General features: G+C 46.2%; 1 protein-coding gene across 2 annotated transcripts; it reads right to left on the reverse strand.

Annotated features, from left to right (window-relative positions):
• Positions 1 to 328: 328 nt before the first annotated feature.
• On the reverse strand, positions 329 to 11,608 carry LOC117415518 (26S proteasome non-ATPase regulatory subunit 8). Of its 2 annotated transcripts, none has more exons than XM_059026609.1 (7): positions 11,199 to 11,608; positions 10,332 to 10,404; positions 4,258 to 4,360; positions 3,633 to 3,798; positions 1,908 to 2,008; positions 1,555 to 1,666; positions 329 to 677 (listed from the first exon to the last, which is right to left on the reverse strand). In XM_059026609.1, the coding sequence occupies exons 1-7, from the start codon at positions 11,307 to 11,309 to the stop codon at positions 564 to 566; spliced, it is 780 nt and encodes a 259-aa protein (XP_058882592.1). In that variant the 5' UTR covers positions 11,310 to 11,608; the 3' UTR covers positions 329 to 563. The 2 variants fall into 2 exon arrangements, with proteins under 2 accessions (XP_058882592.1, XP_058882591.1); XM_059026608.1 differs by lacking the exon at positions 329 to 677 and adding an exon at positions 833 to 1,183 and having other exon boundaries at positions 11,199 to 11,586.
• Positions 11,609 to 12,978: the final 1,370 nt, after the last annotated feature.

The raw sequence follows: 12,978 nt of genomic DNA on the forward strand, positions 1-12,978 counted from the left end.
ATATATCGAAGATTATTCCTAGTTTAACATGATATACAAATCTAATAAAGACCCCCATATAACAGACAGGGATCACAAGTTTATACCCATACGATAAAAACACAAAGGAAAACTGTCAGGCAACTTTTTCTGCCAGGACTGGACCGATTCGCTGTGTATGGATGAGGCGCGATGTTTCTCAGAGGTGTGCAGTCAGGCTCACTGCAGCTCAAGAACTACAGCTCCCAGCATCCCTCACCACTGCAGGGGAGGAGGCTTGCGGAGGCATGCTGGGAACTGTAGTTGTAGTTAGGGCTGTACCGGCTCAAGCAACGAAGTAAGAAAAGCGTTTTTTTGTCTTTTAAAATGTTTTTATTATTCATTAGTTATATATTACAGCAATTGGTTCCTTGACAAAGATAGACAAATTCTTAATGCAAAACTCTCTCTTAAAAAAAAAAGAAAAAAGCAGGCAGGTGTATTTATTTATTGTAATGTATAATGTGGGGCCGTCAGACAGGCCTCTGACGTTTTGCAGACAGCAGTGAAAAAGATCTTTAAAAAAAAAAAAAAAAAACAGATATCTAGAAATGAAACTCCAGAAAAGGGACCCAAAGAATCTTTCTGGAAAAAATGCCCCAAATTGCGCTGGGTTGCTTGAGAGAGTTGCCTCTGGTTTCATCTTCAAGTCCGCCACACTATAAACAAACATTACAACATTCAATTTATCACAACCTGCCTTGCAGTGTCTGCTGGTGGGTTGGGAAGGAGAGAGAGAGAGAGAGAGGAGAGAGAGAGAGAGAGAGAGAGAGAGAGAGAGAGAGAGAGAGAGAGAGAGAGAGAGCAGAGAGAGAGAGAGAGGATGGCACTTAGACAAATCTTATACAAGGTGTCTGATGTACTCGTGGGCCCCAAGGTGGGTGGGGAGGAAGAGAGAGGAGGAGAAGACAGACAGATGGGAGAGGAGAGGGGGTGGGAGTCTCTGAGACGATCATTTCCAGCTGGCTGGCGTACTCATGATGACCCTGGGGGGAGGGGGAGAGGGAGAGGGAGAGGAGACAGTCTCTCAGACGATCATTTCCAGCTGGCTGGCGTACTCGATGACCTGTCGGGCCAGCTCTGTGGAGGGGATGCTCGACTCCTCCGGCTTCTGCTGCTGGCTGCCAAACGTGTAATAACTGCTGGAACCCAGGAGCCAGGAACGCTGCGGAGAGAGAGGGGAGAGGAGAGAGGGGACAGAGGAGAGAGGGGAGAGAGGGGGAGGGTAGATGGGAGAGGAGAGGGGAGAGGAGAGGAGAGGAGAGGGGAGGGGGAGAGAGGGGGGAGAGGGGAGGGTAGATGGGAGGGGAGAGGGGTTTGACATTCAGCACAAATGAGAGCGTTCTAGTTTAAAGTTGTGGATGAGAGGATTGACACAGTGGGAGAGAGAGACATTTATATTTTATAGTATAAATGTACCTATTGTTATGGATGAGACAGACAGTGTGAGAGAGAGGGATGGAGACGGTGAGAGGGACGGACAGTAAGACGGTGAGAGGGACGGACAGTGACAGGGTCGCAGGCAGCGTGGGGTACCTTCTTGGCGTAGTCAGTCATCTTCTTGGGGGAGCTGAAAAACAGGACTCTGGTGGCTTCACTGAAGAGGATTTTCTCATAGGCCTTCTCAATGCAGCCGGCGATCTCATCCCTGAGAGAGGGAGAGAGAGAGGGAGAGGGAGAGGGAGAGGGAGAGGGAGAGGGAGGGAGGGAGGGAGGGAGAGGGAGAGGGAGAGGGAGAGGGAGAGGGAGAGGGAGAGGGAGAGGGAGAGGGAGAGGGAGAGGGAGAGGGAGAGGGAGAGGGAGGGAGGGAGAGAGAGAGAGAGACTCACTAACTGCACACACTACACTGGGCAGCACAGCGCGCTGGTGCTTGTAAATAGCAGCTGTACCGGATGGTGTCCAGCAGGATGTCTATGAAGAAGGTGTAGCTCTCCGCTGGGATATTCCCCTTGGCCAGGAACACTTTGTTATAGCTTCCCTCCATGAGGTACTGAAAACAAACAGAGTCCCAGCCAGTTACTGCACTGTTACTACAGACACACACACGCGCACACACACACACCGCCGCGCTCACACGCACGCACACACACACACACACACCAGCGCACCGCTGTCCCTGCACACAGAGTGCATGCAGGGCTCTACCTGATCCAGGGACACGGGGTGCTTGATGTACACGTTGCTCTGGATGCAGTGTGCAGGGTGCAGTGTGTAGGGTGCAGGGCTCTACCTGATCCAGGGACACGGGGTGTTTGATGTACACATTGCTCTGGATGCAGTGTGCAGGGTGCAGTGTGTAGGGTGCAGGGCTCTACCTGATCCAGGGACACGGGGTGTTTGATGTACACATTGCTCTGGATGCAGTGTGCAGGGCTCTACTTGATCCAGGGACACGGGGTGCTTGATGTACACGTTGCTCTGGATGCAGTGTGTAAGGTACAGGGTGGGGGGTGCAGGGTGCAGTGTGTAGGGTGCAGGGCTCTCACCTGCTCCAGGGACACGGGGTGCTTGATGTACACGTTGCTCTGGATGCAGTGTGTAAGGTACAGGGTGGGGGGTGCAGGGTGCAGTGTGTAGGGTGCAGGGCTCTCACCTGCTCCAGGGACACGGGGTGCTTGATGTACACGTTGCTCTGGATGCAGTGTGTAAGGTACAGGGTGGGGTGTGTAGGGTGCAGGGTGCAGTCTGTAGGGTGTAGGGTGCAGGGCTCTCACCTGCTCCAGGGACACGGGGTGCTTGATGTACACGTTGCTCTGGATGCTGGGTGCAGGGTGGGGTGTGTAGGGTGCAGTGTGTAGGGTGTAGGGTGCAGGGTTCTCACCTGCTCCAGGGACACGGGGTGCTTGATGTACACATTGCTCTGGATGCTGGGTGCAGGCTGGGGTGTGTAGGGTGCAGGATGCAGTGTGTAGGGTATAGGGTGCAGTGTGTAAGGTGTAGGGCTCTCACCTGCTCCAGGGACACGGGGTGCTTGATGTACATGTTGCTCTGGATGCAGGGTGTAGGGTGCAGTGTGTAGGGTGCAGTGTGTAAGGTGTAGGGTGCAGTGTGTAGGGTGCAGGGCTCTACCTGATCCAGGGACACGGGGTGCTTGATGTACACGTTGCTCTGGGTGCAGTGTGTAAGATACAGGGTGGGGTGTGTAGGGTGCAGGGTGCAGTGTGTAGGGTGCAGGGCTCTCACCTGCTCCAGGGACACGGGGTGCTTGATGTACACGTTGCTCTGGATGCTGGGTACAGGGTGGGGTGTGTAGGGTGCAGGGTGCAGTGTGTAGGGTGCAGGGTTCTCACCTGCTCCAGGGACACGGGATGCTGGGTACAGGGTGGGGTGTGTAGGGTGCAGGGTGTAGGGTGCAGTGTGCAGGGTGCAGTGTGTAGGGTGCAGGGCTCTCACCTGCTCCAGGGACACGGGGTGCTTGATGTACACGTTGCTCTGGATGCAGTGTGTAAGGTACAGGGTGGGGTGTGTAGGGTGTTGGGTGCAGGGCTCTCACCTGCTCCAGGGACACGGGGTGCTTGATGTACACGTTGCTCTGGATGCTGGGTACAGGGTGGGGTGTGTAGGGTGTAGGGTGCAGTGTGCAGGGTGCAGTGTGTAGGGTGCAGGGCTCTCACCTGCTCCAGGGACACGGGGTGCTTGATGTACACGTTGCTCTGGATGTCCTTGGCGCTGAGCCGCTCCAGCTCTGTGTGGAACTCGGCCACGCGGTTCTGAGACAGCAGGAACAGCAGGTTCAGACCCAGCAGCTGGTGCTTATAGGCCGAGTCTGGGAGCTCATCCCTGGGGAGGCGAGAGGGAGAGGGGAACATAAAGCTACCATTAACACGCGGTCCCTGCATTCGCTCCCGTTACATTTGTCCTTACTTCTCCCCTCCCCCTGCCCCCTCTTGAGTTTCTTAGGTTTAAAGGGTTTAGGAGATTCAACACCTGCGTTTCTTACCAATTCAACATCCATTCATTCAGACTGTCCACTCAAATGAAGAGTTGCTAATCTGGTGCATTCTGTTTGTAGAACTAACACGGGACAGAGTTTAAATCCTGCAGCTCACAACTCCCTCAGCCTGACCGCAGTGCAGCAAGCACACGACCCCTGGAGCTGGTGCAGCTGATCAGAACAAGCAAGGCTGATAATGAGGATGAAACCGAAGTGTGGCATCTCCCTATAAAATGAACTCCTTTAGCTTCATAGAGTTGAATGAAACCTGCTGAATAAAGCAGTCGTGATTTTGCGACACTCACTTGTAGTCAAAGTAGTAGCACATGAGCTGAGCCATGTACCTCTCGAAGGAGGGGATGAGCTTCTTCAGAATACTCCACTGAGCACCGATCTCCAGAATATCACCTGGGAGAGAGAGCGAGAGAGAGAGAGGGGGGGAGAGAGGAGAGAGAGAGGGGGGGAGAGAGGAGAGAGAGAGAGGAGAGAGGGAGAGGGGGAGAGAGAGAGAGAGAGGGAGAGGGAGGGGGGAGAAAGAGGAGAGAAAGAGGGAGAGAGAGGAGAGAGAGAGAGGAGGCTTTTGACTTTTAAGGGTCCTTTATTGAAAACATTTTGAAAAAACAAATAAATTAACAATTCACAATACACCCTTTTTTTTTTTTTTTTAAAGATAAACAAGGTTATATATTCTCCCCCCAATTAGATAAATCTGTATATACATGCACATAAATAAATACATCCAGATTATTTCACACAAAAAACTGTAGCTCTCCCTCCTCCCCCAGCACACACAATCACTCATTCACACACCAACGCTGCTGAAAACTCTGTAAGTCATGGACTAAAGAAAAATAAGCAAAATCAATTTGAATTCTTGTTTTCAACAACAATTTCAACATTAATTCAGCGTTATAAATTCCCGACCCCTGCAGCTTGTTTTTCCTGGTTTTCCAGATTGCTAATTTTCCTTGCCCAAATATAAAATTAATTAAAGCACTTTTAAATTGTGTCTTGTGACTGTAAGGAAAATTAAAAATGAATAATTCTTTAGTAAAAATCACATTTGAAGAATTTAGCAATTCAGCAATAGCATTAAACAAGGGGTCCAGCCTTCTGCAGTCAGTAAAAAGGTCTTCCTCTCCACAAAAAACACAGTCTTTACTAACTGCAGGGTCAATACGGTGGACGTGGCGCCCAGTGGCTATGATGCCATGAAGAATGCGCCACTGTAGATCTCCTGAACGCTTAGGCAAAGGCGGTTGATATAAAGACCTCCAGGCCGGAGCAGTACTACCTACACAGTCCACATGCGCTCTCCACCTGGTATCCGGCAGTGTCTTTAGCGCATTCACATGGCACACCTTAACACAGAGTGTGTACAGCTCCTTTTTTCCAGAAGAGTGTGCAGGAAGCTGTTGCAGCCTCTCAATACTGTACAAACCTTCCCCAAGGTTTTCAGGAACAGCAGGGGACACTAAAAAGGAAGGGCAAGCCAACTCTTGCTCATCAGTGCCTCCCAGAGCCTGGTTCAACATCTCTGTAACCCTAGGGGAGAAAGAGTCTCTGAGCTTTTTCAAAAGATTCTCTAGTACTCTGAGTGAGTGAATTCCCAGCTGTTTGGCCAGGCTTTCCACCTCTCTCCACCTCCCAATGCTCACCTGCAGTAAATCTTTTAGTTTTGTAATGCCCCCTTTTGCAAAACTAGAGCACAACGCCCCAGATTGGAAACCATCTGCAGGGGACAAGGAGTTAAAAAATAAAGGCTCCTCTAGCAATGCTCCTACGGTCAAATAATCCTCCAGTCTCTCCACCTTCACCATTCGCCAGGCATTGAGCATGTTCTTATAGAAATCTGGGAGTTCATTGGTGTCTAGCTGAGATAGATTTATTAAAAACAATTCCCAATCCCAGCCCAGTTCCCTCACTCTGTGCAGGAAAGAGAAGACTATGTTTCTCCAGCTTAGCTCAGGTAAAAACAGCAAACGCTGCACTGCTTGCAACCGGAAAGTAGCCACACGACTGCGTACATCCACTAACCCTTGACCCCCTTCACTAGGGGGCAGGTACAAGACAGCTAGCTTTAGCCAATGATGGCCACTCCAAAAAAAACTCCAATAGCACTCTTTGTATCTCATTTATCAGCCCTGGGGGAGGATCCAGGCACACCAGCCTGTGTCATAGCATGGAGGGCACCAGATTGTTGATCACAAGAACTCTCCCCTTGTATGACAACTGAGGTATCAGCCACCGCCAACGCTGCAGCCTTCCCTTAACCTTTTCTGTTAAATCCTCCCAGTTCTTGGATTCATACTGTCGTTCTCCCAAATAGACTCCCAGAACCTTGATCCCAGTCCTCCCCCAGAGCAATGGCTGGCTCCACGCCACTCCCCTGACAGGAATGTGCTGCACTTGCCCCAGTTCACCTTGGCCGATGAGGCTTTCTGAAAAATGTCCAAACTGTTTCTCGGTGCCGACACATCAGCATGACTGGTGATGAAGACATTAACGTCATCAGCATAGGCAGACAGTTTAACTGGAGAAGCATTACGTGTAAAAGGTATACTCAGACCAGCCAGCTTACTCCTAAGATGACAAAGCAGAGGTTCAATAGAGAGGGCATATAACATGCCTGATAGGGAGCATCCCTGGCGAATCCCTCTGTACACCGGAAACGGACGGCTCAAGCTATTATTAATTTTCAAAACACTAAAAACATTTTTATATAACAGGGAAATAAAAAATGAAATTAGGACCAAAACCAAAAGATTGTAATGTTTTAACAAGTAATATTTGTGATCCACCCTATCAAATGCTTTTTCTTGATCTAGAGAAATAATCCCCAAATCAAGATTAAAAAGATTACTAGCAGTTAAAAAGTCTCGGGTTAGAAAGATATTATCAAATACTGTCCTTCCAGGAATGCAATATGACTGGTCTTTATGAACCACAGTGTGAATACATTCCCTCAGTCTATTGGCCAAGGCTTTTGAAAATATTTTATAATCCAAACATAAAAGTGAGACGGGGCGCCAATTCTTTAGTTCTTTTAGATCTCCTTTTTTGGCAACAGTGTAATCACAGCCCGACGACAGCTCAAACGCAGCTCTCCTTCTCTAATGCACTCTTGTAAAACCCGGAAAAGTTCTTCCCCAATCACTGGCCAGAGCTTTTTATAAAACTCTGCCTGAAGGCCATCAATCCCAGGGGCTTTTCCTGGTGACACCTGAGTGACTGCCTCCGTCAGCTCCTGCACTGTCAAACAGGCTTCTAGGGGGCGCTGTTCTTCTTGAGACAAGCTGGGCAGGTCCTGGTGCAGTAAAGCGATTTGCTCCTCATCACAGGGCTCGGCACTAAACAGCTGGGTGTAGAAATACACAGCTGCTCTATTAATATCTTCTTTACTGTGCACCTCCTTCCCGCAGGGCAGACACACACACAAAACAGCTGCTTACTCTCCACCACCTTCTTCTCTAAATTGAAAAATAATTTGGTGGGTGCGTCCATGCCCTTTAGCTGCGTGAAACGAGAGCGGATGAGGGACCCCTTCACTCTTTCCTCCAGTAGGCTGCTCAGAGTTTCTCTTTTCTCTCTCAGAGACTGGAAGATGTTTTCATCACTATCGAGAGTAATTTTTGTTTCTATTCTCAATATCTCTCTCTCAAGCTCTTCAACTGTCTGGTTCAAAACCCTGGTTGTATTTAAAGTATATTGCTGACAGAAAATTTTTATTTGTATTTTTCCAATGTCCCACCACTGTTGCATACTACTATATTTCATACTCTGCTGCCTCCAGGAGACCCAAAATGCTTTAAAAAGATCTAAAAACTGTTTGTCTTCCAATAATTTAGTATTAAAATGCCAGTATGACTTTGAGGGAGCAGCAGAAGGCAGGCAAATGGTGAGTAACACACAGTGGTAATCAGACAACATAGTGGGAATGATATTGCTCTTAAAAATCTGATCAAGATTTTGTTTAGTGCAGTACAATCTATCTAGTCGCGCTTTTGATATCTGATTATTATTATTGATTTTAACCCAAGTGTACTGCTTTACTCTGGGATATAAATTCCTCCAGACATCAACCAGGCTTTGAACTTTTAAAACAGCAGACAGTTCTTTTGAAGACTGGGGATGTGGCTCTTCATGATTCCTATCCATAATAAAATGTTCTGTACAATTAAAATCACCCCCCACTAAAATCATATGTGCAGGATTACAATTACATAAAACCTGATTTAATTTTTTTTTAAATAAAACTTTTTCCCTGCCCTCATTTGGTGCATATAAATTGATAAAAAATCTCGGTGCCTTTAAAAACCGTTTCTATTTTTAAAAGGCGCCCTTGGATTTCCTCACTAACTGATAAAATATCTATTTGCAGCCCTGGGGAGAACAGCACAGCTACTCCAGCACTGACATTAGAACCGTGACTTAAGACGCCCCGCCCCTTCCATTCGCTCAGCCACTCACTCTCATTCATACTGTCTGTCTGCGTTTCCTGTAAAAACATCCCATTCACTCTCTTCTGTGTGATAAAATGAAATAAATGTGCTCTTTTATTGACACTCCTACAACCATTTACATTAAAAGTAGCTATTTGAATTTGTTCCATAGGAAACAAAGAAAGCAAAAACAAACAACTAAAAACGATATTAAAATGTCTTATTAAATAATCCATTAATATGTCTTCGGTTTGTTATCATTCAACAACTTTCTTGCAGAGACTATTACTTTTTTTAAATGATACCGTTTCTTTTGGTCTAGCTCCTCTAACGTAGCTTTTCTCATGGCTATTTTTGCAAAGTAGATAAACAGCTGGATATTAGGAAAGAACTGTGTTAAATCAGTTCCCCTTTTCCCTTTGGTTTTATATAAAAACACTGATATTGTATCAACTGGATACTTTTTACTCATACAGACGGGTTGGGCAGAGCCTCATCGAGCAGCACCGAGGAGTCAGAGAGCTCTCCTCCATCATCCATCTCTGATATCACCGACTCCTCTTCGGATTCTTCAGCGTCATCCACAGCTACTGTATCCTGCAACAGGTCCTCTGATCTGGAGGCTGTCTCAGCGCTGGACTGAACTGCAGCGCTGCTGTTACCCTTCTTCCCTGAACACGGGGTTATCGTAGGTTTACACTGACATCCAGCTTTACCTTGATCTCCTGTCCCAGAGCTCTGAGCTGCAGCAGCACCGCTGCCCTGAGAGAGCGTCTCAGAGTCCCAGACAGACTGCCCTTCTTCAGCTACCTTTCCTGGGGTGGCCACACGTCTTTTCCTCTTTTTTTCAACAAGTTGAAAACCTGCCTCATCTGGGGTATTCACTGTTTCAGCTCCTGTTTCTTTATTGTTTTCGTTAACCTCTGCACCAATCCCCCGCTTCAGTCGAGGCGCTGGCTCGGGTCTCACTGGCTCTCTTGCCTTATTATGCTCAGTATCATTATTTTTTTTAGGGCAAGTCCTTCTAAGGTGTCCTTGTCCTCCACAGTGAAAACATTTCATTGATTCTGTGCTGGCAAATATAACATAATTACTACCGTCAATATTGAAAGTCCACGCAACTTCAATAGACGAGTTGGGGTCATTCAATAATACAAAAACTTGTCTCCTAAAAGACATGACATGCTTAACATCTGGGTTTTTACACCCGAGTAAAATAGGTTTAATTGGGGACATTATTTTTCCGTATCTTAGTAGCTCATTAATAATCAACTCATCTTTAATGAAAGGCGGGACATTTGAAAGGATAACTTTAGTGACAGGAGAAGCTAAAGGTAAAACGCTGACAAAACTTTCTTTGATATGCAAACCTTCTTCAACAATCCTGTTCATTAACAGTTCACTACTAAGAAAAACAACGATGGCTTTTATTCATTCTTGCAGCAGAGTTTATATTTCCATACCCTATTTTTTCCCCCCCGACAGCTAACAAACACTCCTCCACTGTTACTGAACTGTCTGGAACACATTTAAATCTGTGCCTGCGGGTCAGCGACCCAAAACCTCCCGAATTGGAACCCATGGCGGCTCCAAATCAGGAGAAAAAACTCAAATTAAATAATACAAATAAATAAATCAAACTAAACGTGTACAAAATGAATAGAACTTCAGTAAAAGTTTTACTCACGCACAGAACACACCACTCACTCTACACAAGCCCCTCCCACGATCCCACAATCCTCAGAGAGAGAGAGAGAGAGGGGGGGGAGAGAGAGAGAGAGGGGGGAGAGAGAGGAGAGAGATAGAGGGGGAGAGAGAGACACAGATATGTGACTGCTTCAGAGACACAGATATGTGACTGCTTCAGAGACACAGAGATGCGAGTGCTGTCAGATGCGAGTGCTGTGAGATGCGAGTACTGTGAGATGTGAACTCACGGGCAAGAATGAGCTGCTGCTTGCTCAGCTTGGTCCCTGTGGTTGGAAGGAAGTTGAGTTCCAAGAGAGAGATCTGCACAAAACAGAGCAAAGAAAACGCATCAGTACTCATCTCCCCTCAATGAAGTCTAACATTGAAATGATCAGGAGCCAGGAGTTTGAGCAGGGTTACAAACTCACACTAGCCCTACTGCTGCTGATGCTGCACCCAGTCCTGGGGTTCAGAGCTCCCCTCAATGAAGTCTATTATTATTGATGTTGAAATGATCAGGAGCCAGGAGTTTGAGCAGGGTTACAAACTCACACTAGCCCTGCTGCTGCTGCTGCTGCTGCACCCAGTCCTGGGGTTCAGAGCTCCCCTCAATGAAGTCTATTATTATTAATATTGAAATGATCCTTTCTACAAAAGGACAATATCAACGGACATTAAAAATAATCTAACAGCAAAACTACGTCCTTTCAACAACAAATACAAGTAGTTAACTGTTTTAGTTTATATAATAATAATAATAATAATAATAATAATAATAATAATAATAATAATAATAATAATAATAATAATAATACAGCCTGAATGATTACTAATTAACTAACCTAAAAAAAACGTTAAAACATTAATTACCAAAACATCTTCCGCTAGCTTGTTTACACACGGCTCCTTTTAAATATTATATATATGATGATGCGATGTGTATGTATTTATTTTCGTTCGCACGGTAACTTGCTCACAATACGGAGCACAGACCTGCAGTCTCATTCACATCCCGAGCTTTTACTTCTGGCCATGTTTTGACCGTAATATTTCCAACCCCCGCGTTAGACACTTAAAATCTGCGTTTAGTCAAACACATCCCGGGCCGGTTCTACCTTGAGTTTTGCTAGAATCTCGCCACATTTGTTTAAATTTGGGCTTTTTCTGTTCCACTCCGATTTCAGTTGCTCGTACATCCCCGCAGTCTCTTTCAGCACCGCCGCCATGGTGAATCTGCAATTGTGCGGCACCGGTCAGCGGAATACGACGTAAGGGGGTGAAAGCGGAGGTAACCTAGCAACCGGTTTCTGTCGATGCCTTGCCCGCCGACATGTTGGTGAGGTCAAAGTGTGGCAACGCTCTCCGGTTTAATTTCGGGCATGTACCGTGTTTTGCAGGTTCAACCCGCCTCGTCAATCTGAGACATCTGCGATGGCTCCCAGGTGCGAGTCTTATTACACACAGATGAATGTTTTGAACCTGTAATTTGCTTAATTAGACCTTTTTTTTTAATTGTTCCCAGCTACTAAAATGTTGCAGGTTTCCAGTTACGTATAAAATATTACAGCTAACTTGAAATCTGCAGCTGTTTAAATACTTGTTTTGAATGGCAGTGCCGCTTTGTTTTCTCGTGAGACTTGGCAACATTCATTACATGACATCATCGCCTTTTCAATATCTATTGGTTAATAAGAATTAAGAGACAGGAATAGTTAAGCAAAATACATTTTAAAAAATGCATATACTGTATAAGATAAATTAACTGATTAATTTAAACATAAAAAAAACAAAACATTGTATATATTTAACACGCCTTGGGTATATAACGCTGTTATCTGTTTTCAAAATAAAGCATTGTAGAGCCGGTGGCGTTTAATATCGCAAAGCGCAGTAACTACAAGTGTCCGCCAGGGAGCAGGCTTGCACCAGTTTGCCTCCGGAGCGGTGTGCCTGATGGTGATTGGCCGCGGAGGAGTGGAGGGTGTGGCTCCTCCTCACCATGGAAATGGAATCTTGTGCGCACCGAACATTCCACACGCTGGAGCGACTTACACAAACACGTCACGGGGGGAGGGGGGGAATGTTTGAAGCCCCTCCTCCGTTACCAAAATACTTTTTTTGATTCAGTGATACAGTATTTTAGTCTTAATAATTCCTTCTATATTTTCATTTGTTTTAACATACAACATCAAAACGGAATATGAAAATATATAATAACAAAAAAAAAGTATATTTCTAAACATTTGGGGTATTTCTTTCTGAATCTATCAATATATCTCTCTCTCTCTATCTATACCTCGGGTGGGGTATTTACAGGGTCATTGCCTTATGAGCACAGATAAAAAACAGCAGTTTCTTTATTACACAAAGCCAGCATTTAGAGAAAAACAAATGCTCCCCGCCCGCCCCGCCCCTCAGCTGTGTTACTGCTCGGCAAGTCCTGGCATGATGCCTCTCTCGCCCAGTCTGTTTCATGCACAGAGACACTGGCAGGATTCAATGGGGGGTTTGTTTTTAATATGCTTTACCAGACCTCTCTGTGCTTTACAATGCTTCCCTGTGCTTTACCAGACCTCTCTGTGCTTTACAATGCTTCCCTGTGCTTTACCAGACCTCTCTGTGCTTTACCATGCTTCCCTATGCTTTACCACACCTCTCTGTGCTTTACAATGCTTCCCTATGCTTTACCAGACCTCTCTGTGCTTTACAATGCATCCCTATTCTTTACCAGACCTTTCTGTGCTTTACAATGCTTCCCTATGCTTTACCAGACCTCTCTGTGCTTTACAATGCTTCTCTATGCTTTACCAGACCTCTCTGTGCTTTACAATGCTTCCCTATGCTGTCACTGTGCCGTGCTTTTACTGTGGGAAACTTTTTCAAGGGTTACATTTG

The sequence above is a fragment of the Acipenser ruthenus genome, chromosome 7 (genome assembly GCF_902713425.1).
Source record: "Acipenser ruthenus chromosome 7, fAciRut3.2 maternal haplotype, whole genome shotgun sequence".
NCBI lineage: Eukaryota > Metazoa > Chordata > Actinopteri > Acipenseriformes > Acipenseridae > Acipenser > Acipenser ruthenus.

What these genes read in the sequence shown, in the direction of transcription:
- LOC117415518 (XM_059026608.1), bottom strand. Translation starts at nt 11,309, where the DNA reads ATGGCGGCGGTGCTGAAAGAGACTGCGGGGATGTACGAGCAACTGAAA. An exon ending in AGATTCTAGCAAAACTCAAG is followed by an intron (nt 10,405 to 11,198) that starts GTAGAACCGGCC and finishes TGTTTTGTGCAG; the next exon opens with ATCTCTCTCTTGGAACTCAA. An exon ending in GCAGCAGCTCATTCTTGCCC is followed by an intron (nt 4,361 to 10,331) that starts GTGAGTTCACAT and finishes TCTCTCTCCCAG; the next exon opens with GTGATATTCTGGAGATCGGT.